The sequence below is a fragment of the Bos indicus genome, chromosome 7 (genome assembly GCF_029378745.1).
Source record: "Bos indicus isolate NIAB-ARS_2022 breed Sahiwal x Tharparkar chromosome 7, NIAB-ARS_B.indTharparkar_mat_pri_1.0, whole genome shotgun sequence".
In the NCBI taxonomy this organism is placed as follows: Eukaryota; Metazoa; Chordata; class Mammalia; order Artiodactyla; family Bovidae; genus Bos; species Bos indicus.
This window is the reverse complement of record NC_091766.1, coordinates 79,906,620-79,933,031: the sequence shown is the minus strand read 5'-3', so window position 1 is coordinate 79,933,031 and position 26,412 is coordinate 79,906,620. Positions and strand designations below refer to the sequence as shown.

Sequence of the window (26,412 nt, the reverse complement as noted above, 5' to 3'; positions counted from 1 at the left end):
ATGCCAATCTGACAGCTGTCTCACTACCCACAGGAAGGGGGCGGAAAGATGATGGCTTGCTTGGATAGGTGCTGTCAGTGTGAATGGAACGGTTCTTGGAGAGGTGGGGACTGGCCTGAACTGTTGAACCGTTCCTTTTTAAGGTCACTTGGGAGGGAAGACATGTACTCTTAATTTTAGGAAAATAAAGTGTATGGTACAACTTCATTATTTTCCTGTCACTAGAGTATTGCAGAGCTTTATAACATGTTCACCCAGGACCCCGAGGGAGCCTCTTTTCTGTTTTATAGGACATTCCATTCAGTTTGTCTGGGACTGAATTGTTTGGTTTTGTTTTCTAGTACCTTTAGGGAGTGTACATAAGAAAGCACTAATGCAAATAGAAGCGTCCCTCCCGGGCCCCTCATCCATTTGTGGTGATGAAACCAACAAGGCACAAGAACCTATGTGGATTTGTTTGTTTGGATCCAAGACTTGAAGGATCCAAGACTTCAGGGCTGAGAACAGAGTAAGAAAGGTACTATGCAACTGACTAAAGTCCCTCCCTCCCAAGCTAAGTGCAAAGAGTTGATTCCCATCTTTGTGGGCTCATGGAAGGAACACAGGGTGTGAGCGTTGGGGGAAGTGAGGAGGAAACCTCTGGACTTACCGACGGAGCAGTCGGGACCCATCCAGTTGGGATCGCAGCTGCAGAGGCCAGTATCTGGGAGGTACGTGCCGTGCCCACTACACTGGTCTGGGCACTGGACCCTCGCCAGCTCACAGTTGAGACCACCCCAGCCAGGGCTGCAAAGGCATTCTCCATTTACACAGACCCCATGGCTGGAGCACGTAGGATCCAAGCAATCAACTGAAAAAAACAGAGGGGAAAAGTACTGATTACTCATGGGGGCAGGGACATGAAATACCAGCTGAGAGCTGAACAGACCAGTGGTTCACCAGTTCCTATCCACCTGCAAGAAAATGGAGCAGCCCCAGTAAGAGTTATGCGGCCCTTTGAAGAAGACCCATACAGAATGAAAGATTTTTGATTTGTTAAAACACTACATCTCAAACTTGAAGAGAATGTAAAGGAAAAAGGGAGATTTCTCAAGAGGAATTAGAGGAACTGAATACAGAGTTGTGTCATCCAACTTTGAGAGCTTTGTAAGGTTATAAGTAATAGTATCTTAACTGAACCACATCGGGGCTTCTGAGACTGGACCATGAATGCTGGTGATATCTTTAAATGCATCACCAAACCCAAACATCACCCACTATTGGAAAGAAAAGTAGAGAGGCTCAGTCTAACTTCACTAATACTTGACTTCAGATGGTACCAAAAGATGAAAAAGAAAACCAGTGAGACTCATGCATGAGTCACTTTCCTAATTAAGTTTCACTTAGGATAAGTCTAAAATTAGTGTTCACTCTCTGAGCACATATCTACTCAAGAAGTTAGTAAATGTACAGGATGGAAGAGGCGAAAGTGGTTGTTGTTCAGTTGTGTCCGACTCTGCGACCCCATGGACTTGCCAGGCTTCTCTGTCCACGGGGTTCTCCAGGCAAGAATACTGGAGTGGGTTGCCATTTCCTTCTCCAGGGGATGTTTCCAACCCAGGGAACGAACCTGGTTCTCCTTCACATAAAGGCAGAGTCTTTACTGTCTGAACTACCAGGGAAGCCCAGAGAAAGTGAAGCTGGGTATGGAAATGACCCCAAAGGGGTCATCTTCCTACACATAGTCATGAGTGGACTGGATGGGGCAGTCTCTGGCTGTGTCACTGACCTTTCCACAGACGGTTACTCAGACAAATTAATGGTCAGATTCTGGTCACTGTTGTTCTGGCCAGTTTCATGGTCTGCTTGCTTGGCTATCTCAGTAATCAGAGTGGATACACACCCAGTAGTAACTTGAAGATTATTACTCTGGAATCAACTCAGAATGAGGAGAGGAATGAGATGCAAAGGCCAGTTGTCAAGGACAGGACTTTTTGTATGAGAATGTGACCCCAAACTAGGACATCCATCTAGCTTGTGAAGCGCAAGTGTTAGTCACTCAGTCATGTCTGACTCTGTAGCCCTTCATGCTCCTCTGTCCATGGGATTCTCCAGGCAAGAATACTGGTGTGGGTAGCCATTCCCATCTCCAGGGGATCTTCCCGACCCAAGAACCCTGTGTTGTAGACAGATTCTTTACTGTCTGAGCCACCAGGGAAGCCCTCAAGGAAGCCCTCCTGCCCCCTCTCCATTTAGCTTACAGGTAGGTAAACACAGCTTTTCAAAGGAAGACCAGCTTCCTTGGGTATTCTTAGAAAATGATGCAGTGGCATTTGGAGGAAAGAACACCGCACACTGTGGGGTCTGAGTGGTGAATAGTGATCTTGCAAGAAGCTTAGATGTTGCCTTGTGGATCATGGCAATGGAGGGAAGGTGTCTTATAATCTTATTTGACTAAGACATACATTTCGCTCATTTTAACAGCTTGGAAATCAGGTCTGTTGGCATAGATTAAATCATTTGCTTCTGCCATCATCTGGGGGCACAGCCAGCTTGAGATCACTTAAACCCTTTTCTTGAGGTTTTTCAGGCCACGTTGATAGTGTCATTCAGTCCCTTGTATGAATGTGTGCCATCTTGTAGTTCAGATTCTCAGAGAAGATTTTGATTTCTCTCTTTTCCCAGTGCCAAGACTGAAATAAGGTTTTTGTCCTCTAAATAGCTCACTGTGACATTCAGATGGGGTTCTAGCTTGCTGTAGTATAGTAGCTCTTTTTCTTTCTTATGATATACAAAGTAATGGTGTTATTTTAAAACTGATGGTACATCAGCTCCAAATATGGCATGATTTAGATTATCCAAACTACTTCATTCTGGGGGACATCAGACTCGAGGAACTTGGATTTAACTGAATTCATGATATTCCATGAAGCTTCCAAAGAGTACCTCTCCCTTCAGGTAAAAAGTAAGAATTTTCAGTGTTAAGAGATGTTTCTCAGGATCGCATTTGGACCTTCTCAGGAAGATACTATTTATGTAAATCAGCTCAAAATTATTTGAGCCACGAGGAAACAAAAGCTGCCACTGATTTTTTTTTTTTCAATCAGGAATACTGTCTCAGAAAGGTACGTTTCAGTGATTTATTATCACTTAGAGATGTTTATGATGTTACTTGCTCTGGTTACAACCACTTTCAGGCTGAATTCATTCTCTTGGGGACTATTACTCCTGACGACATCAACCCTTTCTGATACTTTCTAATTTGCTCCATTCAGTCGGGTGGAGCACATCTGGCTGTAAATGAACTGAAAGGTTCCAGCACACAGAAGACATTCACAAAGAGGCTGTGCAATGCCCTTGACAGCTCATGCCTTGCTCAGTCAAGGGAATATAGTAGATGCTCAATACACATCTGCTGAGAGGATGAATGGCAGACTTCGTCGTAAGCATTATTGTTAATGAGACAAATTTTCAGTGTGAAGGACTAACTGACAAGAAGCACAGAAGGGTGCCAACAACATCTTTCTTTGGGGAAGAATGTAGTGCAACTTGGAATCTGCAAAATATGAACTCACTCATTAAGCATCAATCTTGTCCATATTCTTTTCATAAAAGAAAACCCCAAAGTTCTGTCCTCATTTCGGACATAGAGAAAGCAACAAGTACATGAAAATACCTCGTGTGCTTTGCGCCTCAATAATGACTCCCCATCTATAATTAGCCACTTAAAATGTTTGGTGAGGTGCCAAGAGCTAGGAGCTTTCAAAAAACTGAAAAAACTGTAATATGATCATTTTCTTAAAAGGATGACATAAAAAGTAATATACCAAAAAAAAAAAGAAAGAAAGAAAATGGCACTTTTCTTCCAGATTTAAATTAGTTTTCTCTGCTCTATCCTGAATTACAGTGTGGAGGAAGGAGGAAAATCCACTGAGATTTATTAGCCTTGGAGTGGAATGTCATCAAAAGAACCATTTGTTGTATCTAGAAATGGGAGATAACCCTTTCTCTGGTCATTGAGACCAGTAAATATGCCCTTTGTGCTACATAATTACAGCAGCCGATAGAATAACTAAATTCAGACTTTAAGGGGCATAGTTTCACTGAGAATTTTAAATTTGGTTCCAATTTCATAAGGTGGTCTTGTGGTCACGTCCTTAGAGTCTTCAGCAGGCAGGAGGGAGGCTGGCATTTTACGAAGCTTTATAAATAGAAACAGTGTTATACTTAAAAGGGGGACAGTGGCCTTTACCAGCTAAGTACCATGTGCCTTATACCGCCAGCCCCTTGGCAGCTGAAATCATTAGAACTCATTTAGTCTTGGGCCCTCTGTAGGTTTGACAAAAAAGGATTGTGAATGCAATTTTTATCCCTAAGGATAAAAAAGGAGGTCAAGGAGTTTTACAAACAATATGTACTATAAACCCCTGAAGAACCATGAATTACATTTATGAAGTTAAATGTCATTGAAAAATGACTCAACCATGAAACTGACATGAAAACATGGCTGACTGAAACTAATATGTCAATTCCTCTCTCGTCACCTTCCCACTCCCCCAGATATCATTGAGTGAAGCCTCACGAATCTGTCCTTTCGTTTTCTTGTGCAAATTTGTTAATAGTACAACAACGTTTAGGCAGCAAAAACAGAGGATGGCAGCTATTGATTTCGTTGCCATGGCCATTTCAGGTAAATTGTTTGAACGTTATGGCTATGATGAATATCAAAGAAAAAAAAAGCTAAATGGAAGAAAAAGTGCTGATCCAGGCTTTCTGATTCCATTTCCTGTTTTGAAAACAGCATATGAATCATTTCGGTTCATTCTTTTGGGGCAGCAGAAATCAATAGAGGAAACGTCATCCTCTCATAATGATCCACGTGACTTCCTTGTTTTGTTGGATGTTTAATTCATTCCAAACATTTAAATAAGACCAACTGGGACAGTGAGAACGTTGAGAAATTACTTGAAATTCCACTCATACAGATATACACAAGCCTTCCTGGACAGAAAAAATTCTAAGACGGGCAATGCCATGGTTCTATCACTACCCTCTTGCCAAATGATGTATGCAAAAGGTCGTTTTAACCTTTCTTGTCATATTATTGGCTTCTCCCATGTTTTCACAAAATGAAGCTTTGCCTCCTGCAGTCCATTTATCTTTAAGAACTTTGACCTTTTTATTAAATCAGCACTTCCTCCATCCAAACTCCCAGTTTGGTTTTATGATGCAGACAGAGGGAGGAAGCCTACTTTTTATAACAGAAGAAAAAAGAGAGAGAGAGTTGAGTAAGTGATGACCTGGGGCGGGGGGTCACACTTCTGGGTCCCACTAAGGGCACCAGCACTGATGTATTGGAAAATCTTAGAATACTGTCACGGAAGCAGAGCCTCGTGGAAATAGTTCTAAAAACCATGAAGTGGGAGATGTTACAAGGCGAGCTTTTGTATGTGTTTCTAAGGGTAAGCCATTGTCATTCCTCTGTAGTGAGGGCTGTAATGGTTCGTGCGTTTGTACAAAAACCCAGAGATCTGTGAAATAACAGGATGAAAGAACAGATCCACTTGCATCTAAGAACCTCGTGGCATCTGAGGTCCATTCTTAATCAGCTTGGCAGTGAGACGCTGGGAGAGTACATGGGTGCCTGACATTCAAGGATCTTTTCCGGGGAGACATCCTGGGTGGTCATCTCAAGCTGTTTCCTATGGGGGAGGTAATGGGCTTCATTCCTCCCCTTAGTTTGTTGGGCGAGTGGATGCTGATTTTTTCCACTGGGAGGATGGGAGAGAAACAGCCATTTGGGTTGCATGGGGACATTTTGCTGGGAGATGGACTGAGTGGAAAGATGCTGAAGACTTCCAATGCAAAGGCTGAGGAGCAGGTGAGGTTCTGAGAAGAAGGGTTTTTTACCTTCCTACCACTTGGGGTTGATTCTTTATATGGGAAGATGCAATAGGTGGCCAACTAGAGCCCATAGTCTGGAAGGGCAAACACAGAGGGGAAGGCTGACAGGCAGCTTGGCTGAGTTCCATTGCCATACAGGTCCCAACACTTGGCTACGAAATGACTTTTATAAGCACCAACTGGAGTAACGAGGACGACTTAGAGCTTGTTTCTGAACACCTCCAGAGGGGAGCTCTTTACCTGTATTCCTGCATTTTCTCCTCCAAACCTCCCTTTTTCAATCTCTAAGCCTGATCTCTGATCATGTTTCGTCAAACTGGATTTAGCTGATTACATCCTCTGATTTCCCCTCTCCCCCGCCATGTGCTAGAGGCCACTTCAAAGCATAGGGTGAGCTCCTCAGGACTCATCAAATCCCAGCTTTCTCACTGCACACCCTCTCTCCTCTGTCTCTGTGACTGTAGGTAACCAGGATCGTTTGCTCTACATGGTGTCTCTAAACGACATGGGTACCCACTGTCTCTCAAGCCTGACTGTCTTTTATGAATATGAATTTTGGCAGAAATATTTACACAGACATATACATATCTGAGATTACCAGGAACAGTTTTTTTTTTTTTTTTAAAGCTTTGGGGAAGGGAGGAGAATTAAGGATTCTTGTTTGTTCTTAATGCATAGCATAATTCTCAATGTAGAGAGCTTTAAATAAAGCAGAAGAAAAGAGAAGAGGGGAAGGGCAAGGAAGGAAAAGGAAATGAAAGAGCAGGAAGGGAAGGAAGTAGAGGGAGAGAGAAGACAGAAAAACAAAGGAGAAAGAGAAAAAGAGCTAATTATCATAAAGAAGGGGAAAACAGACCATGCCTTTCAGAGCCACCCTTAAGCTCACTCTCTAAAGTTCTACAATTTAAGAAGTCCATCAAAGCTGAGGGGTTTGAAATGTAAAATGTTTCTTTCCTTTGCAAAACAGGGAGCCAGGACTAGGCTCATCAGCATAGGTCCAGACCTGCAGACACCAGCCCAGCCCTTGGGCTTACCTTCCTCGCAGTGCTCGCCCTTGTAGCCGGCTGAGCAGACGCAGTTGCCATCAATGCAGGAGCCGTGGCCCCCGCAGGAAGGATCAATGCACTGATTCAAGGGCACGTCGCACTCTGCGCCTTTCCAGCCGCTGTAGCACTGGCACGTCCCTTTAGAGTACTGTCCATTCCCGCTGCACAGCACGGGGCAGGCGGCTGCAAAGAGCGAAGACAGAGCACCAGGTCAGGGGGTCCAGAGCTTGAAGAACTGTGTCAGTCTAAGAAGGCAGAGCCCGCTGGGCATCTCAGCTCTGCCTGTACTGCTCTGGGCTGGGGACTTGGGCCATGGACTTGGCAGAGCAATTTTCAAATAAACAATCACCACCACCACAGAAATGCTACTAATGATCACTAATAAGAATCTGCCGTATAGCACAGGGGACTCTACTCAATACTCTGTAATGATCTACATGGGAAAAAAATCTAAACATGAGTGGACATATGTATAACTGATTCACTTTGCTGTACAGCAGAAACTAACAGAACATTGTAAGTCAACTATACTCCAATAAAAATTAATTTTAAAATGCTACTAATAAAAGCAGTTACCATCAACTGAATGCTTATTATACTCTGGGCATGGCATAAGATGCTTTAGGTACAATTTACTGCTGAATCGTCATTACCACCCAGTGAGGTGGAGTTAGAATCACAATCCCATTTTATAGGGGAAGCTCAGACTGGGGAAAGAACTTTGCTGAAATCACAAAACTCAACAGTAGGGGGCCCCATGGGAAATCAGGTTGCCTCACCTCTTAAGCTGTGCCCTTAACTAAGACCCAAGGACAAGCAAGTATTGTTGCTGTTGTTGGTAAGGGGGATCGGGACCCATTTTGCTGAATATTTTACCTTCAGATTGCTGCTGCTGCTAAGTCGCTTCAGTCGTGTCTGACCCTGTGTGACCCCATAGACGGCAGCCCACCAGGCTCCCCTGTCCCTGGGATTCTCCAGGCAAGAACACTGGAGTGGGTTGCCATTTCCTTCTCCAATGCATGAAAGTGAAAAGTGAAAGTGAAGTCGCTCAGTCGTGTCCGACTCTTTGCGACCCCATGGACTGTAGCCTACCAGGCTCCTCCGCCCATGGGATTTTCCAGGCAAGAGTACCAGAGTGGGTTGCCATTGCCTTCTCGGTACCTTCAGATTAGTCAACTGCTATTCCTGGTAAGTTTATGTTCATTAAAAAGGAAGGGGATGGGCCAGTGTTGAGACACAACCTCTCTATGCTTCACTTTCCTTATCTAGACCACAAAGAAATAACTGCCGACCCCAAAAGGTAATGTGTGATAAAGAATAAAGAGGAAAGATGCCTGGCCTTAAAAAAAAAAAAAAAAAAAAGGACTGGAGGGCAGGCTAAAGACAGGAAATCTCTAGCAGTTCTCTAGCAGGGACCCTCTTTCATCTGTTGAGAGGAAGAAGGCTGACAATCAGAGGGGATGGCCTGGTATGAATTATCAACAATTCTCACCAGTTTGGCTTCAATTATGCTGATACCGTTCCTCTGGAGGTCATTAAGAGTGGGATTTTAGTGGTCAACTTCAGGCTTTGGGCTTTGCACTTCAGGATCAGTTTGTAAAGAATCTGAATTTCCAACCTGCCTTCTGTTGTTCAGTCATTAAGTTGTGTCCGACTCTTCATGACCCCGTGGACTGCAGCACGCCAGGCTTCCTTGTCCTTCACTATCTCCAGGAGTTTGCTCAAATTCATGTCCATTGAACTGGTGACACTATCTAACCATCTCATTCTTTGCCACCCGCTTCTTCTTTTGCCTTCTAGAGGAGGGAATGGCAAACTACTCCACTATTCTTGCTGCGAGAACCCCATGAATAGTATAAAAAGGCAAAAAGATATGACACCAGAAGATGAGCCCCCCAAGTCAGAAGGTGTGCGATATGCTACTGGGGAAAAGTGGAGGGCAATTACTAATGGCTCCAAAAAGAATGAAGATGCTTCAGTGGAAATGAAGGTGCCAAAGTGGAAATGACGCCCAGTTGAGGATGTGCCTGGTGCTAAAAGTAAAGTCCAATGCCATAAGGAACAATACTGCATAGGAACTTGGAACGTCAGGTCTATGAATCAAGGTAAATTGGATGTGGTCAAGCAGGAGATGGCAAGAGTGAATGTATCGACATCTTAGGAATCAGTGAACTAAAATGGACAGAAATGGGTGGATTTAATCCGATGACCATATCATTATATCTACTTCTGTGGACAAGAATCTCTTAGAAGAACCTGGCTTTTAGTGTTAGCCTAAAATGAGGACACTGTTCCAGGTTATGGAACTGGCATCCAGAGACCTTCAGAAATGACCTACAGAGGTATTTTTAGTGATTCCTGGTTTACCTGCGATTTGTGATGCCGTGGCTCCAAGAATTCTGCAGTCACATATGTGTGTACAACTGGAATGGTCTCCCCATCCCCTGATGTGATTCCATTATCTAATTAGATCACTCCATAATAATGGCCCCACCCACCTTATCAATCCCCCTTTGTTGTCATGTTGTTTATTTTTTATAGTAATTCATTCTCCTTCTGTGAGTGTTTAATTTCCCAAAGATATAGTAAACTACAGAAGGACAAGATTGTGGTTATCAGTGTTGATTTCCTTCTAGTGCTACATTCATCAATGTTAGCTTGCTTGAGTAAATATTTCTATTATGTTCTTGATTCATTCAGGGATTCCCAAGTTGTGGGGGTGTGGGCAAGCACTACATGGCCATTTATGAAAGGTGTGGAAAGAACAATTTCTAGAGTGGACCTCATGTTGTACATACAATGCCTTTTTTCTGGGGAAGGGTGTGTTGATGGTGATTGACCTTAATTATAAACTGATGTGAAACAAAAACATCTCAACAGTTGACATATGATGGAGGGGTTATTTCCTCCCCTGCCCAACAAATGCTTTGTAGCAGAATAAGTGAAAAAAAAAATGGCCATTTCCAGTAGAATTCTTATCCTTATGACTCTATTAATACCAGAAAAGAAGAATGAGTTCAAAAGTGAGAACATCAAAGTTACATGTTAAATTTAGATAAAATCTCTCTAAATATTGAGAACTTGCCTTCTATTCCAAGAGACTTGAGTGGAGAGACCCATAGAGTTTCTACCCATGCTGACTGTCTGAGAGAGAGTAGAGGGAAGAGTTTTAAATCAGGGAACCCAAGATTCAAAATTAGAGACTGTGTTAATATGAACAAGTATGAGAAATGATGGGCTTCTCAAAGTTTGCAGAGGGCTTCCAGGACAAAGTACACTGGTTCCATGTCAGTGCCCCAGGATACACTCACGCTAAGCTCTAGGTCAGGGATGGCCGTTGAGTGCCCATGGGCCACTATTCTCCCTTCCTGCACCTCTGCAGAGACGAATCAAAGCATTTTGCTCTCCCGAGTCTAGAAAAAGCCTGAAAACCTTCAAGGTAGCGGCCCTGGCTGGGACTTGGGAGCAGGCGGACAAGAGAAAACTCAGTTGCCCTTTCTGATCTAGGTAATACTGAAGATATCTCCTGGTGGGAAAACTTGAATAAGCACCATTTCTTACCCCCCGCCACCCATGCACACTCAAGAGGGAAAAGAGTGAGAAGTGTGTGTATCTAGTGGGATGAGCTTCCAAGGGCTGTTTCTGATCTGAGGGTTATATATTAGACTAGTTCTGGATGGCAGAGAAAGTTACATTAAATCACCACCAATGGGCTTCCACTGGACATTCCTTCCACCCCAAAGGTGGAAGAGGGTAAGAAGCAAAGAGGAAAAAATTATTGTCCTTATCAATTGAAAAATAAAGTTAGGATTATTTTCTTATTTCATATTGAAACAGCTTCTCTTTTGCAAAAACTCTAAGGTGGTGAAAAAACATTGGATTCTCTAGAATGTAAGCATGGATTTATTTAAAACCAGGTGCCTGGTTTAAAATGTGACCTACTTACATTTCTCAGGGAGAAAAAAAGGGAGAACAGTCAGGTCAGAGAGTTCTCTACATTCTAAAAGCAGCCTTCCTTCAACATGTTTGCTGCATGCTCACCAGGAGGGTGGTAAAAAATGCAAAACACTGTGATGTTCTTCAGAAAGCAGGACACTTGACAGGCTCCACTGATGTTACATGAAAAAAAAAAAAATAGAAGGCAGGCTAAAGAAGCATGAAGCTCTCTAATAACCCGTTTGCCATGGGACAGAGTGCAAATGCCAGATGAGCCCCCTCTGGTAGCCACTGTTGACCTGCATCAGAGAGAACTCCTTCCCTCAGGGTAACTGACTCATCCTCAGACATAATTCAACCCAGAGCACCCCAGTATGGAAGGCTCAGCCTGATCCTCACCTGGAAGGCTGCACATGAAGTAGGGACCTCCTTCTGCATTACTAACTTTTCTTACTAGTTTTACTCTCACTAATTCTACAAGATTTTTTTTTTTTATAGCAAGTTATAGGACAAATATTTCTGCTCCACCTGCCTGCAAGTGATATGGACAAATATTTCTGCTCCACCTGCCTGCAAGTGATATGGAACAGTTAAGCGGAAAGAACAACGGTTTTGCTACCAGAAAGACGTGGGTTCAAATCCTCACCCATCACTTACCAGCTGTGGGATTTTGACAAGATTACCCAACTTCTCTGAGACCCACACTCCCCACAAAAAACCCGTCTCTTTGAGTCGCTGGGAGCAGTACGTGTGCGAAGATCTTTGAGGACTCAAAACAGTAGCTGACACCTGGAGTAGAAATCAATCGATGTTCCCTGTGACATTCCAAACTGAGTGACCACACTGACTCCCAGGTCTCAAAGGCACACATACCACCACCACCACCACAGCTCCAAATAATACTAACAGAAAGATCTCATCTTGTTCTTCCCCTGCTTGTGGGTGGGAGGTGGTTCTGGAACCACAGTGGAAAGTTTTATGTCCCTGTCTCTCTTCCTTCTTCCTAAGGCTTTAAAGGAGCATGGTACTATACATCCAAGCTTCTATTTAAAATTAATTAAAACGTTTGCACAAAGTGGCTATTTCTGTTTTAGTAAATCTAGTAAATGGAAGCTCTAAGACTTGTGCAGAAGAAAAATAAATTACTGCTGCCACTAATGACTGACAAGTTATAGGCTGATGACAAAATTATGACACAATTTAGATTCACCTAAATGGTGTAAAACTCATTTTAGTGATCAAGCTGGAGCTTTCCCCTCGCCGCCCTAAAGTTCTCCATAAAGGATGAAATGAATTATCCATGTTGTTTACTCATTGGGAAGTAACAGGACAAGTCAGTCGTGTCTGCTGCTTTAAGTGAAATGGGTGCCATTTCTTTGGGGCTTGCAGTACAGCGAGCAGCTGGAGAGAAGACAGAGGGGGTTGAAGAGGGCCAGTCAGCCAGACACACAGGGAGCACGCCTGCATCTTGACGAGGCATCTGCGGGCTGGGCTAGATGTTGGAGGGATTTTTCAAATAAAGTGTCTTTTTAAAAACAGGGTTCCATATGATTCTGCAATTACATCCCTGGGCATATATCCAGACAAAACTACAATTTGAAAAGGTACATGCGCCCCAATGTCCATGGCAGCGCTAGCACTATTTACTAGAGTCAAGACATGGAGACAACCAAAATGCCATCAACAGATGAATGGATAGAGACAGACATGCATACATATATACAATATATACAACAGAACACTACTCAGCCATAAAAAAGAATGAATTAATGCCATCACAGCAGGATGGACCTAGAGATTATTATACTCAGTGAAGTAAGTCAGAAAGAGAAAGACAAATACCACATGATGTCACTTACATGTGGAGTCTAAAATACAACACAGATAAACTTATTTACAAATCAGAAACAGACTTGTGGGTGCCAAGGGGGTGGGTGGGGAAGGGAAGGACTGGGAGTTTGGGATCAGCAGTTGCAGACTATTATATACAGAATGGATAAGCACCAAGGTCCTATTGTATATAGCACATGTATCTATATTCAATATCCTATGATAAACCATAGTGGAAAAGAATATGAAAAAGAATGTATAAATGAGTCACTTTGTTGTACAGCAGAAATTAACATAACATGGTAAACCAATTAGACTTAAATTTGAAAAAACAAATAATGTGTCTTTTAAAATTGATATGAAATCTGATTGAACATTTCTCTGGAAAAAAGACTGGAGACTACTTGAGCCTAGGACTCCGAGAAATTGTCAAAACTGTACTAACAATTGGTTGCCTCACATCCCATTTAGTCAATAAACACTTACGAACAACCTAATATATGCGAGTAGCTGGCTTAGGTGGTAGGAAAAAAGGACAGAGAAATAAAGATGCCTCGAGTCCTCTGAGGCAATTAAGGATATAATATTAATATTTTGGGTCATGGAGGGGAGACAAAGTTCAGTGTCATTGAAACCAAAAGAGGTGTCCCGTTGTCTTTAGAGATTGTGGACACAGTTTGGTGCTGAGCTGAAGTCAGGAAAGGCAAGTTTCCATTATTTCTGGGCTCCTGCAGGTGACAATCTATTTGATAGTCAATAAAGTCTGACCTCTATTACACACCATAAATTTGATACAGATTAAAGATCCAAATAAGAAAAAAGACTGACACAGTATTTGAAAAAATACTGAAGACTAATTTTATTTTCTTGTGAATGGGATATATAAAAAAGATAAATGGACCAAGAAGATCAGCTTTGAGAAAAGTACACTGATATGAATGCAGAGTTCCAAAGAATAGCGAGAAGAGATAAGAAAGCCTTCTTAAGTGAACACTGCAAAGAAATAGAGGGAAACAATAGAATGGGAACAACTAGAGGTCTCTTTAAGAAAACTGGAGATACCAAGGGAAAATTTTATGCAAAGATGGGCACAGTAAAGGACAGGAATAGTATCGACCTAACAGGAGCAGAAGAGATTAAGAAGAGGTGGCAAGAATACACAGAAAAACTATACCAAAAAGGTCTTAATGACCTAGGTAACCATGATGATGTGGTCACTCATCTACAGCCAGACATCCTGGAATGTGAGGTCAAGTGAGCCTTAGAAGCATCACTATGAACAAACCTAGTGGAGGTGATGGAATTCCAGTTGAGCTATTTCAAATCCTAAAAGATGACGCTGTGAAAGTGCTGCACTCAATATGCCAGCAAATTTGGAAAACTCAGCGTGGCCACAGGACTGGAAAAGGTTAGGTTTCATTCCAATCTCAAAGAAAGGTAATGCCAAAAAAAATGTTCAAACTAACACACAATTGTGCTCATTTCACATGCTAGCAAGGTAATGTTCAAAATCCTTTGAGCTAGGATTCAACAATACATGAACTGAGAACTTCCAGATGTACAAGCTGGGTTTAGAAAAGGCAGAGGAACCAGAGATCAAATTGCCAATATCTGTTGTATCATAGAAAAAGCAAGAAAATTCCAGAAAAACATCTACTTCTGCATCATTGACTACACTAAAGCCTTTGAGTGTGTGGATCACAACAAACTGTGGAAAATTCTTAAAAAGATGTCTCCTGAGAAACCTGTATGGAAGTCAAGAAGTGATAGAACCAGATAAGGAACAATGGACCAGTTCCAAGTTGGGAAAGGAGTACGTCAAGGCTGTATATTGTCACCCTGCTTATTTAACTTATATGCAGAGTACATCATGTGGAATTCTGGGCTGGATGAAGCACAAGCTGGAATCAAGATTTCTGGGAGAAATATCAATAACTTCAGATATGCAAATAACACCACCCTATGGGAGAAAGTGAAGAGGGATTAAAAAGCCTCTTGATGAAGGTGAAAGAGGAGAGTGAAAAAGCTGGCTTAAAACTCAACATTCAAAAAACTAAGGTCATGGCATTCGGTTCAATCACTTCATGGCAAACAGGTGGGGAAACAATGCAAACAGTGACTGACTTTATTTTCTGGGGCTCCAAAATCACTGCGGATGGTGACTGTAGTCATAAAATTAGAAGACGGTTGCTCCTTGGAAAAAAAGCTATGATAAACCTGGACAGTGTATTAAAAAGCAGAGCCATCACTTGGCCAGCAAAGGTCCATCTAGTCAAAGCTATGGTTTTTCCAGTAGTCATGTATGGATGTGAGAGTTGGACTGTAAAGAAAGCTGAGTGCTGCAGAATTGACGCTTTTGAACTGTGGTGTTGGAGAAGACTCTTGAGAGTCCCTTGGACTGCAAGGAGATCAAACCAGTCCATCCTAAAGTGAATCAACCCCAAATATTCATTGGAAGGACTGGTGCTGATGCTGAAATTCCAATACTTTGGCCACCTGATGCGAAGAGCCAACTCACTGGAAAAGACCCTGATTCTGGGAAAGACTGAGGGCAGGAGGAGAAGAGGGCAACAAAGGATGAGATGGTTGGATGGAATCACTGATTCATTCGACATGAGTTTGAGCAGGCTCTGGGAGATGGTGAAGGACATGGAAGCCTGGTGTGCTGCAGTCCATGGGGTTGCAAAGAGTTGCAACTGAATAACACGACAACTGAGGAAACACTGGGGAAATATATTTTCTAACATTTTACAGAATAAAGCTTGGCATATGAAATACAAAAGGAACTCTTACAAATCAATAAAGGGAGACAAACAAATGAAAACCTGGGCAAAGGACAGATAAATATAAACATAAACTGCCAATAAGGATTTCCCTGGTGGTGCAGTGGCTAAGAATCTATCTGCTAAAGTAGCGGATACAGGTTTGATCCCTGTTCCAGGAAGATCCCACATGCCACAGAGCAACTAAGCCTGTGGGCAACGACTACTGAGCGTGTGGTCTAGAGCCCAGGAACTGCCACTACGGAACCTGTGTGCTACAACTACTGAAGCCCTTGTGCCAAGAGCCTGTGCTCCACAATAAGAGAAGCCGGCACGACGAGAGGCCCATGTGCTGCAATGAAGAGTAGCCCCAACTCTCCACAGCTAGACAAAGCCCAGGCTCAGCAACGAAGACTCAGTGCAATGAAAAAAAAAAAATCGCCAATAAAAGTATGAAAAGTTCTCAACTTCACTAGCAATTAAATAAATATAGATAAAAATGAGAAATAATCTTTGACTTATCAGATTAAAGAAATCTATAACTTTTATATGTAGAATGGATAAAAGACAAGGTCCTACCATATAGCACAGAGAAACTATACTCAATATCCTATGATAAACCATAATGGAAAAGAGTATAAAAAATGTATATACATATAACTGAATTACTTTGCTGTATAGCAGAAATTAATACAACTCTCGATAAAAAAAAATTTTTAAATTGAAAATACATAACTTCCAATGCTGCCACAGCTGAGGGGAAACGGGCTCTGTCACAGCGGATGGGGGGCAGAAGTTCAAACTAGCTTCCAGGGGGCTCATTTGCTCCCATCTGAATAGCTCCCTGGCTCACCATGCCCAGCTGACAAGCCTGTTGACCTTGGTGCCTCAGTTTTCCCTTCCTATGAAACGGGTGGGACAAGAAAGGACCGTTTTTGCAGGAAGAGTGAGGAGGATGGAAAGCAGAACTAAGAAGCCATGCAAAAGTATAGATGCAAACATGACCGGTCAGTCTCCTCACGATGATAGTCTCTGACTGGAGCCGCCCCCCGCCTTCCTGCCTGGATTACTCAGACACTTTAGTTGGCCTCAGTCTAGGGGGAAAGAACCAGCAGCCCCTGTGAAGACAGGAAAGCCAAGGATGCTTCTGACAGAGCCTCTGGCTCAGAGGGCCAAAGTTCGGGCGCACCCACTTCCTCATTCCCGTTCTGTCAAAAGGCACATTAATAAGCAAGGAAGCAATTCAGGGAAGAATTTCCAGAAGGACGAAAAACTCATCAGGTGTGTCAGATCTCTGACATTCAGGAGCCATGTGGGGAAAGCAGCACACGCTGACTTAAGCACGAAAGTATGGATGCTTTAATTAATCCGGGGTGAATTTAATTGCTTTAGTTAAGTGGAAATCGGGTTAAAAATGATGCAGAGCATGCTGGGGTGTGTTAAAAACATGACATATGAGTTGGATGAATCGATAAATTAAAAGTGCACAGATGTTTTAATTAAACCCAGGGAAGTTAACGAAGATCGCAAGAGACTTTTAAGCCTATGATTAATTCAATTCATTTAAAATACCTGTAGAGATATGGGGATGCCTCCATTTTGAGAGTTATAAAAGTTCTCAATCGATAAGGGCTTAAGCTTTCTTAAAAAACGTCTACGTTTTTCTGTGTGTGTGTGTGTGTGTGTGATCGAACAGCATTAATTACATAATGAATATTTAAAATTTTCAGAGTACACAGTAAGCTTTTTTGCAGCTCACATCCAGACTGAAGTAACTTTTCATTCTTATTGTGATTCAGGCATTGAGATGGGCTTGGAAGTTACTGGTGTCCGGTTGTCTGTAAGCATGGGAGCTCCCCCAAGACACGAAGGCCTGTTTGTTCACTGTTTATTGACTGGTACATAGAAGAGGACCAGGCAGTGCAGGCTTATGAGTTAGACAGCTCAGATTTCCCTTCGGTTTTACCAGTGATGTGACTCTGGACACCTTATTTTCAGCCTCATTTTCTTTATCTTCAAAATAGGACTAAATTGTTGGATTACCTAACCCGTGGTGTTTTTAAGAGGATGAAATGAGATAATGCCTGTGAAGTGCTATGTACAATGCCTGGCACATAGTAAGAAATCTATAGGTACGATTTATCATCATTTTTTTTAGGAGAAAATTGTTCCAGATTATCACATCATAAAGAGACAAGAAGGGCTTCCCTGGCAGTCCAATGGTAAAGACTCCACGCTCCCAAGCAGGGGGCCGAGGTTCCATCCCTGGTTGGGGATCCTAAGATTCTGCATGCCACACCGGGGCCAAACACCAACAAACAAAAAGACCAAGAGACAGGGGAGGGGGAAACGCTCTTTCCCATCACCCATCCTGGCTGACCTCCTCTCTAAAGACTGGTTTATCTCCCAATATGGAACGTTTTTTTCCTAAAACCAGAGTATGTTCCCACCTCTCTACGTCTCATTCCTACAGCAGGTTTCCCTAGGGTTAGGCCCTCTGCTTTCTCGGTCTGCTCTGCTTATCTAGTTTTAAAAGGAAACAAAAAGTTTTTTAGCCTCAGAAGTAACTTGACTCGGGGGAGGGCTGATGGAGAGATTGCTGTTTGGTGGTGTACCACCCAGCAGGAGTGTCCACGTTCTGGAGGCAAGGCTCTGCAGGAGGGCACCAAAGAAAGGGCACTGCAGCTTCCAAACGGAGGCAGCAGGCATCCTCTGTCCCTGCCTGGCAAGCTGGGGAGAGTGGAAGGTAAATGAGATATTGCCGCTCCTGCTCTCTGGGCCATCTGGGCAGAGTCCAAGGGCAGCGGCATCCAGACTCAGACCTGGATGTGCGCCCAAGTCATCTGGGGATGCTGTGAGAATGAGATTCTGATTCAGAGGGTCTGGTGTGGGGCCGGAGGTTTGGATATTGAACAGGTTCCCCAGGCTGATGCTAGCACCCCAGACCTACTGAATCAGAAACTCTGGGGGGAACCCAGCAAGCTGTGAGTTAACAGGTGATCCTGATGAGCAGGGCTCTAAAGCCACGCCTGGGTGAGTACCTTAGCTTCTCTGAGTCTCAGTTTCCTTAGTTCTGAAATGGGGATGACCCAAGATCATTCTGTTTAAACCCTCTGCACAGGGCCTGGCATTCACTTCATGTTCAATATGGGCAGAGATTCTTACACTACTTTACCAAAGGTGCCTTTGCTGAGTGTGGACACTCACTTTCTGCAAAGCCTGAACCAAGGGCCCGGCTTCAAGCTCCATCTCCTGGGTCCTTGCCGCCAAGAAATTTCTGCACGTTTTCTCAGGTCAAGGACAGGAACAAGGAGAGGTGGGATTCAGCCTTGAACTGCACTGGGCGGTGGAACGACTCCTGTGGGCAGCAGCCATGGCCCCTGGCCAGTCTGTATTACAGGGGATTGTGAGGGAGGTGGGGTGGCAGAGGGAGACAGGTGTGAAAAACAGGTGGTCTAAAGGAACATCCGTGCTTGTTCCAGGAAAGACAGGTGGAATCTGAGACAGGTGAGCCAGCTGTGAAAGGGGAAAGTGGCTTCCTTGGCAGAGATGCTCCGAGGGGAGCATTTCTGGGGTGGTGGGGAGGACCCCTATATCACTGGTGGAGATGAAGGGGCTCATCATTCCCCTCCCGAGTGCAGATGTCCACTTGTGGGAGGAACTGATGGGGAAATGGGAAACAGGTGAGCGGATGAAGCCAGCCAGGAGAGCCAGATAGCTGAGTTTCTGTGACGGTTTTAGAGTAAGTGAGGGGTCACTGCTCCTCATTTAGGAGATTTTTCTGCCAAGTTAGGAAAACCAAGATAGGGTCACAAGTTTCAAAGTCAGCCAGACATGGCATCAACATCTAGCCTGCAGTGTGACCTTGGGCAAGTAGTTTTCTTTCTCTGAGTCTCTGTTTCTCCTGGATAACAGTGATTTCCAAGGCTTGTGAAGATTAACGCTGGGTAGTACTTATGGAGCATTCAATACGTGTCAAGCATGGTTCTACATGCTTGACATGCATTTACTTTTTAGTTCTCACAGCAATCCATCAGGTAATATTGCTACTGCCCCCATATTATGGATTCGACAACAAAGGCTTAGAGAGGTTAAGTAATTTTCTACAATGGGTATAGTTTCAAATACCTGCTTTGCCACTCTCTACCTAGGAAATCCTAGTTTCCTCTCCTGAGGGTTTCCTGGGGTTCAAATCCAAATCCCAGTGTATATCTGCTACACAAACTGCGTGCCAAGCACATCTTCCTACACTCACATCTTCGGTGAATCCATCTCACGGCTGGTCTAACGTTAAGGGTTCAGGCCGGATTGTTTGGTTTGAATCCTGGCAATACCACTTATGAGCTGAGTGATCTTGAGCGAGTTACTTAACTGCTCTGTGTTTCATTTTCCTTGCCTGTAAGAGGGGATGATAATCATCTATAAAATAGGACAATAAATGATTCATTGAGCTAATTATACAGTTGTTTAGTGCAGTAGCTGCACACAATAAGCACTCAATACATGTCAGTGATGATGACAATGATTTGACTTTAGTGCTGGAACTTGGCCAAGAGGGATTGGGTAGTGGGTACAGCCAGACATCCTAGAATGTGAAGTCAATCGGGCCTTAGGAAGCATCACTATGAACAAACCTAGTGGAGGTGATGGAATTCCAGTTGAGCTATTTCAAATCCTAAAAGATGATGCTGTGAAAGTGCTGCACTCAATATGCCAGCAAATTTGGAAAACTCAGCAGTGGCACAGGACTGGAAAAAGTCAGTTTTCATTCCAATCCCAAAGATAGGCAATGCCAAAGAAAGCTCAAACTACTGCACAATTGTACTCATCTCACACGCTAGTAAAGTAATGCTCAAAATTCTCCAAGCCAGGTTTCAACAATATGTAACTGTGAACTTCCAGATGTTCAAGCTGGATTTAGATAAGGCAGAGGAACCAGAGATCAAATTGCCAACACCCATTGGATCATCGAAAAAGCAAGAGTTCCAGAAAAACATCTATTTCTGCTTTATTGACTATGTCAAAGCCTTTGACTGTGTGGATCACAATAAACTGTGGGAAATTCTTCAAGAGACAGGAATACCAGACTATCTGACCTGCCTCTTGAGAAACCTGTATGCAGGTCAGGAAGCAACAGTTAGAACTGGACATGGAACAACAGACTGCTTCCAAATAGGAAAAGGAGTACGTCAAGGCTATATATTATCACCCTGCTTATTTAACTTCTGTGCAGAGTATATCTTGAGAAACGCTGGGCTGGATGAAGCATAAACTGGAATCAAGATTGCCAGGACAACTATCAATAACCTCAGATATGCAGATGACACCACCCTTATGGCAGAAAGTGAAGAACTAAAGAGTCTCTTGATGAAAGTGAAACAGGAGAGTGAAAAAGTTGGCTTAAAACTCAACATTCAGAAAACTAAGATCATGGCATCCAGTCCCATCACTTCATGGCAAATAGATGGGAAAACAGTGGAAACAGTGGTAGACTTTATTTTTGGGGGCTCCAAAATCACTTGCAGATGGTGACTGCAGCCATAAAATTAAAAGATGCTTGTTCTTTGGAAGTAAAGCTATGACCAACCTAGACAGCATATTAAAAAGCAGACATTACTTTGCTAACAAAGGTCCATCTAGTCAAAGCTATGGTTTTTCCAGTAGTCAGTCATGTATGGATGTGAGAGTTGGACTTTAAAGAAAGCTGAGCACCAAAGAATTGATGCTTTTGAACTGTGGTGTTGGAGAAGACTCTTGAGAGTCCCTTGGACTGCAAGGAAATCCAACCAGTCCATCCTAAAGGAAATCATTCCTGAATATTCATTGGAAGGACTGATGCTGAAGCTGAAACTCCAATACTTTGGCCACCTGGTGCGAAGAGCTGTCTCATTGGAAAAGACCCTGATGATGGGAAAGATTGAAGGTGGGAGGAGAAGTGACAACAGAGGATGAGATGGTTGGATGGCATCACCAACTCAATGGAGATGAGTCTGAGTAAACTCCAGGAGTTGGTGATGGACAGGGAGGCCTGGCGTGCTGCAGTCCACTGATTTACAAAGAGTCAGTAGCGACTGAACTGAATTGAACTGAAGAGAAAAATGGCAAGATTTCCATCCTCTTTTCTCAAGGCCCCACAGAAACTTGGTAGGAGCAGAGAGCAATTCCCAGAGAGAAGACTATGTTCCTGTGGTTGCAGCATTTCTGGGCCTCCCCTGACAGCCATTCAGCAGTGGGCCTTGTAATTTCTAATTGCTATTACTGAACAAGGAAAGCTCTGCTGTATTAAATTTCTACTGCAAGTTGGGGCCTTAAGTTCAGCACCAAATACACCACCTGAAAAACTTACATCAAAAACCACACCATCAGAAGCCTTATCTTTTCTGAAAGGCAAGACTGCTTTATGCACAAGCTAAGGAAGCATCTTAAGTCAATGAGAGACTTCAAACAAAAGTCAATGAAAGAAAAAGGAATCAGAGTTAAAAAGCATCTAGCCCAGGATGACCCTGGTGGTACAGTGGCTAAGACCCCACACTCCCAAAGCAGGGGGCCTGGGTTCAATCCCTGGTGGGGGAAGTAGATCCCACACCCCACATGCTGGAACTATGAGTTTGCATGCTGCAACTGAAAGATTCCTTGTGTGGCAACTAGAATATCCTGCATGCCACTTGGAAGTTCCCTTGTGCTGCAACTAAGACCCAGAGCAGTCAAAAAAGTAAATAGGTACAAATATTAAAAAAAAAAATCTAGCCCACAGCAAATAGCATACAAGTATAGTGATGAGAAAGTCATGCAAGGGAATTAGTAATAACAGAAAAAAACCATAAACTAAACAATAATTGAATAATAAGCATGATTCTAGCTGGACAGGAGAGGCACCTGATGGAGAACAGTGCAAGACATCAGGAAAAAAAACCACCATATCTCCTCAAGCTCTGAATGTGAACAGGTTGCTTACTGCATTAAGAAATTAATGACATTCTATGCTAGAAGACACTCTTCAGTGTAGCTCCTTTACTGTATGCCGGGAGCCGGCATGTTGCATATTGAGTGCATATTGCATATTGAGTGCAGCACTTTCACAGCATAATCTTTCAGGATCTGGAATAGCTCAACTGGAAGTCTATCACCGCCAGGAGCCAGCGTGAGGAACTCCGCCTGTGGCAAAGGTCATGAGGAAGGAGGCTCGGCATACACAAAGGCGGGATCGAGCCTCAGGAGTCCCCCTGGAAATTCTCGAGCATCTACCCCCAAAACCAGAGTCTGCCTACTTTCTGCTTTGTGCTCTCACCTACACCTCTGACTTTACAGGCTGTCCCCTACTACCTCTCTCTGAAAAAAAAAAGTTAACTTACAGCTCCAGTTAATAAAGTTCCTGGGTGTGATAGTGTTTCAACCTACAAACTCCTTTGGAAGTCCTCTAGCCTGCCTGAATAGGTTTTTCCGGCCACAAGTGATTGCTCAGAGCCTCCCAACTGTGAGAGGCAGGAGATGTTCTAAACTGTCTAAACACAGATTCCTTTGAGCAGTTAAAAGATTGATTAGAAATTGTATTGGTGAAGGGTTTTTCACTTGTTGGGCCAATGTTTGCTGCTAAGTCTCCATATCCCTTACCTGCTGTGTCCCTGGCAGTGTATTGATGAACATAATTGGTGTAAGTAGTAGCTTTAATGTTTATAATCTTGGACCCTTGAGTTAATTCTTTTTCTTGTTACAGCCCACCACACCTTTGCCCTATAGGAATGCAACTTTAATGCTTTTGGAGGGTGGCGCCTGACTAGTCACCTTTAGAGAAAAATAAGTTTTCTGAAGAAAGGGTCTTAAAATGTTAACAGGCCTCTGGGCCAGAAGATGATGCAAATCACCTAAACTTTTGCATATGATAAGTTTGCAGGAAGAAAGCCTGGCTTACTGCATGACTCTACCCCTTCCCCCATTATCCTCTATGCATAACTTAAGGTATAAAAACTACTTTGGAAAATAAAGTGCGGGCCTTGTTGATGGAAACTTGGTCTCCCCATGTCGTTCTTTCTCTCACCTTCTGGCTGAATTATTCAGCCTCTTTTCTCCACTGAATTTCCTCACTGAGCTATCCTTATTTCAGCCTCTTTTCTCCACTGAATTTCCTCACTGAGCTATCCTTATTCTATTACTCTTTATATCCTTAATTAACATTTAATTAAGCAGTTGTTTCCTGATCCTCGCTGACGCCGTCCCCGCTTCAAATTCCCTGGTTCCACCGGGGCTGGACCCCAGCAACTGTACTCTTCCGCCATGGAATTTTTTCCACATTCCTTGAAATGAGTTGACTCTTCATAGATCCACACTTTATTGCTTCATGAACTTTCTTATCTTCTCCTTAATGACATCCATAGCATTCAGAGTCCACATCCCAGCACGCCGGACTTAGGCTTACATTTCCTATGTCCTTATCATGTGCATCCATCAGACGGGAAGCTCCCAGAAGGCACGTGCTGGCACTCTCGCTTGTTACCTTATGCCTGGTACTTAGTGCAGTGCCTGGCTCACAGCGGGCACATGATAGGCACTTGCTGGATGCACAAATAAGTTTGGTCCCTTGAACTGATTTGGATCGAGGTGTTAGAACCCGCATACGTTCTTCTGGGGGTGAGGGTCAGTTCCACTTGAACTTCTAGCCCCTCGGAGGCCCCAGTTCAGTGGCGGACTGTGGCATGACTGCCCTGCAGTTCATGCCGACTGCTTTCTTCACTCACTGCGAGGATGTCTTTGAGTGCCTGATGCAGACTGGCAGGTTTATCAGGAGACAAGGAGCTGCCGTCTGCACTGCATTTCTGAGGGCACAAGAGGCGCTGCGCCAGGTCAGGAGAGCAAACCCGCGTTTCTGTCACTTGGACGCACACCTGGCCACTTGGATGTGATGGGAATCTCATCCGCTAATGTGGCAAATTCTCCTCCTGGCAGGAGAGCCCGAGTCTGCTGGCTGCCTGCAATACAGAAACTGGCAGACCTGAGGCATACTGGGCACAGCTGGCAGTGCAGGAACAAAGGGGAATGTGAGTTTGTGATGAAGGAGGACCTGGGCTCAGGTTCTCTTAAAGACATTTATCAAGAAAGAAAGGACATGATCGTGGGCTGCAGCCGGGAGATGGCATGCTCCGTTCAGGGTGGCAGGAGCCCCGGGACTGGCTGTCTCTCTCCTCTGCACTGGCTAGCACGATTACTCACCCTGTCTGCTCCAGAGCTCTCCCTGCTAACACCTAGGAGTTTCTTAGGCTCAAAAGTTGTCCATGAGTGGCAATTTGTCATCGTCACCAACAGATTGCACAGGACCAATGGGATCGAGCCACCCTACCATCTCCGCCTTATGTGTGAGGGGTGAGGGGCAGGTATACACATGCTCACACCCACAAGCACACACCCCCTCACACAGAACCATATTTGAATCTTTTCTTATCAAAGACCATAAGTGCATCTTTGATAGAATTCACTGAGAAAGGCACAGCATCTTATGTAACCTCAATCTTTTTTTTTTTTTTGCTGCACTGCACGGCACATGGGATCTTAGTTCCCCAAACAGGGATCGAACCTGTGCCCCCTGCAGTGGAAGCACAGGTCTTAACCACTGGACTGCCAGGCAAGTCCCTGTAGAACTTCAATCTAATCATGAGAAAACATCAGACAAACCCACATCTAGAGGCTAGCTAAGAAATGCCTCACTAGTACTCTGCAAAACACACTCAAGGTCATGGAAAAAAAAAAAAAAAAAGACTGAGGAGCCCTTGTAGACTGGAGGGCACTAAAGAGACATGACAACTAAACACAAAGTGAGATCTGGACCAGAAAAAAGGGGCAAAATTAGAAACAAGTCTGTAACTTAGTCAATAGCATCGATCCATGTTAATTTCCTGGTTTCACCAACTGAACTTTGGTAATTTAAAACGTTGACATTAGGGGAAGCTGAATGAACCCTGGGAACTCTGTGTACTATTTATGCAATCTGTCTGCAAGACAAAAATGATTTTAATATTAATAAAAAAAGCTTAACATATTGGGGAGGGTGGTTAGAATAGGATTTATCTCACATTGCTGATATGAGAATGGATAAGACTGTATGCATTAAGTACTTTATACAAAGCCTGGTACATCTTTAATACTTAATAACTATTGGTGGTTATGAAAAAAAGAAACTATTTGAAATGGAGGCTTAACAGACCCCAAGTAAATCAGGCACTAATCATTAAGCTTACCCACTTGAAGCTGGTAGAGTTGAACCTGTGTGCCTATTTTTACCAAGTTTCCCACTTTATCACCTACCTCTTGTGTAAGCAGTGAATTGCATTATTTTCAGGACCCTAAACTTAGGACTTGAGATGTTCAAGGCTTGAATTTCTCTAGAAGCCAGGCTGGCTCACACATGCTATACAGTAGGATCCAATTTGGGGATCACTGGTGTGAAATGATGGAGAAGGCAATGGCACCCCACTCCAGTACTCTTGCCTGGAAAATCCCATGGACGGAGGAGCCTGGTAGGCCACAGTCCATGCGGTCACGAAGAGTTGGACACGACTGAGCGACTTCACTTTCACTTTTCCCTTTCCTGCATTGGAGAAGGAAATGGCAACCCACTCCAGTGTTCTTGCCTGGAGAATCCCAGGGACGGGGGAGCCTGGTGGGCCGCCGTCTATGGGGTCGCACAGAGTCGGACACGACTGAAGTGACTTAGCAGCAGCAGCAGCAGGTGTGAAATGAATGTCTGAGAAGCTGACTTGGCTTGACTGCTCAGAGCAGGGAAAAGATTCCGTACTTGAATGCAAAACAAAATGACAATGAGGTGCCACCTCATGCCAGTCAGAATGGCCATCTCTGAAAAGTCTACACTGTAGACTCCACAAATAACAAACGCTGGGGAAGGTGTGGATTAAAGGGGACTCTCCTACACTGTTCATGGAATATAAATTGGTACAACCACTATGGAA

General features: G+C 43.6%; 1 protein-coding gene across 4 annotated transcripts in view; it reads right to left on the bottom strand.

Annotated features, from left to right (window-relative positions):
- Window positions 1-26,412, bottom strand: part of LOC109561123 (teneurin-2) — a 765,441-nt gene that overhangs the window by 164,697 nt on the left and 574,332 nt on the right. For all 4 annotated transcript variants that reach the window (XM_070793964.1, XM_070793965.1, XM_070793967.1 and 1 more), the window contains 2 exons: window positions 6,918-7,112; window positions 650-850 (listed from right to left, as the gene is read on the bottom strand). In XM_070793964.1, coding sequence (XP_070650065.1) covers window positions 650-850; window positions 6,918-7,112 — 396 coding nt within the window. The remainder of the gene's footprint in view (window positions 1-649; window positions 851-6,917; window positions 7,113-26,412) is intronic.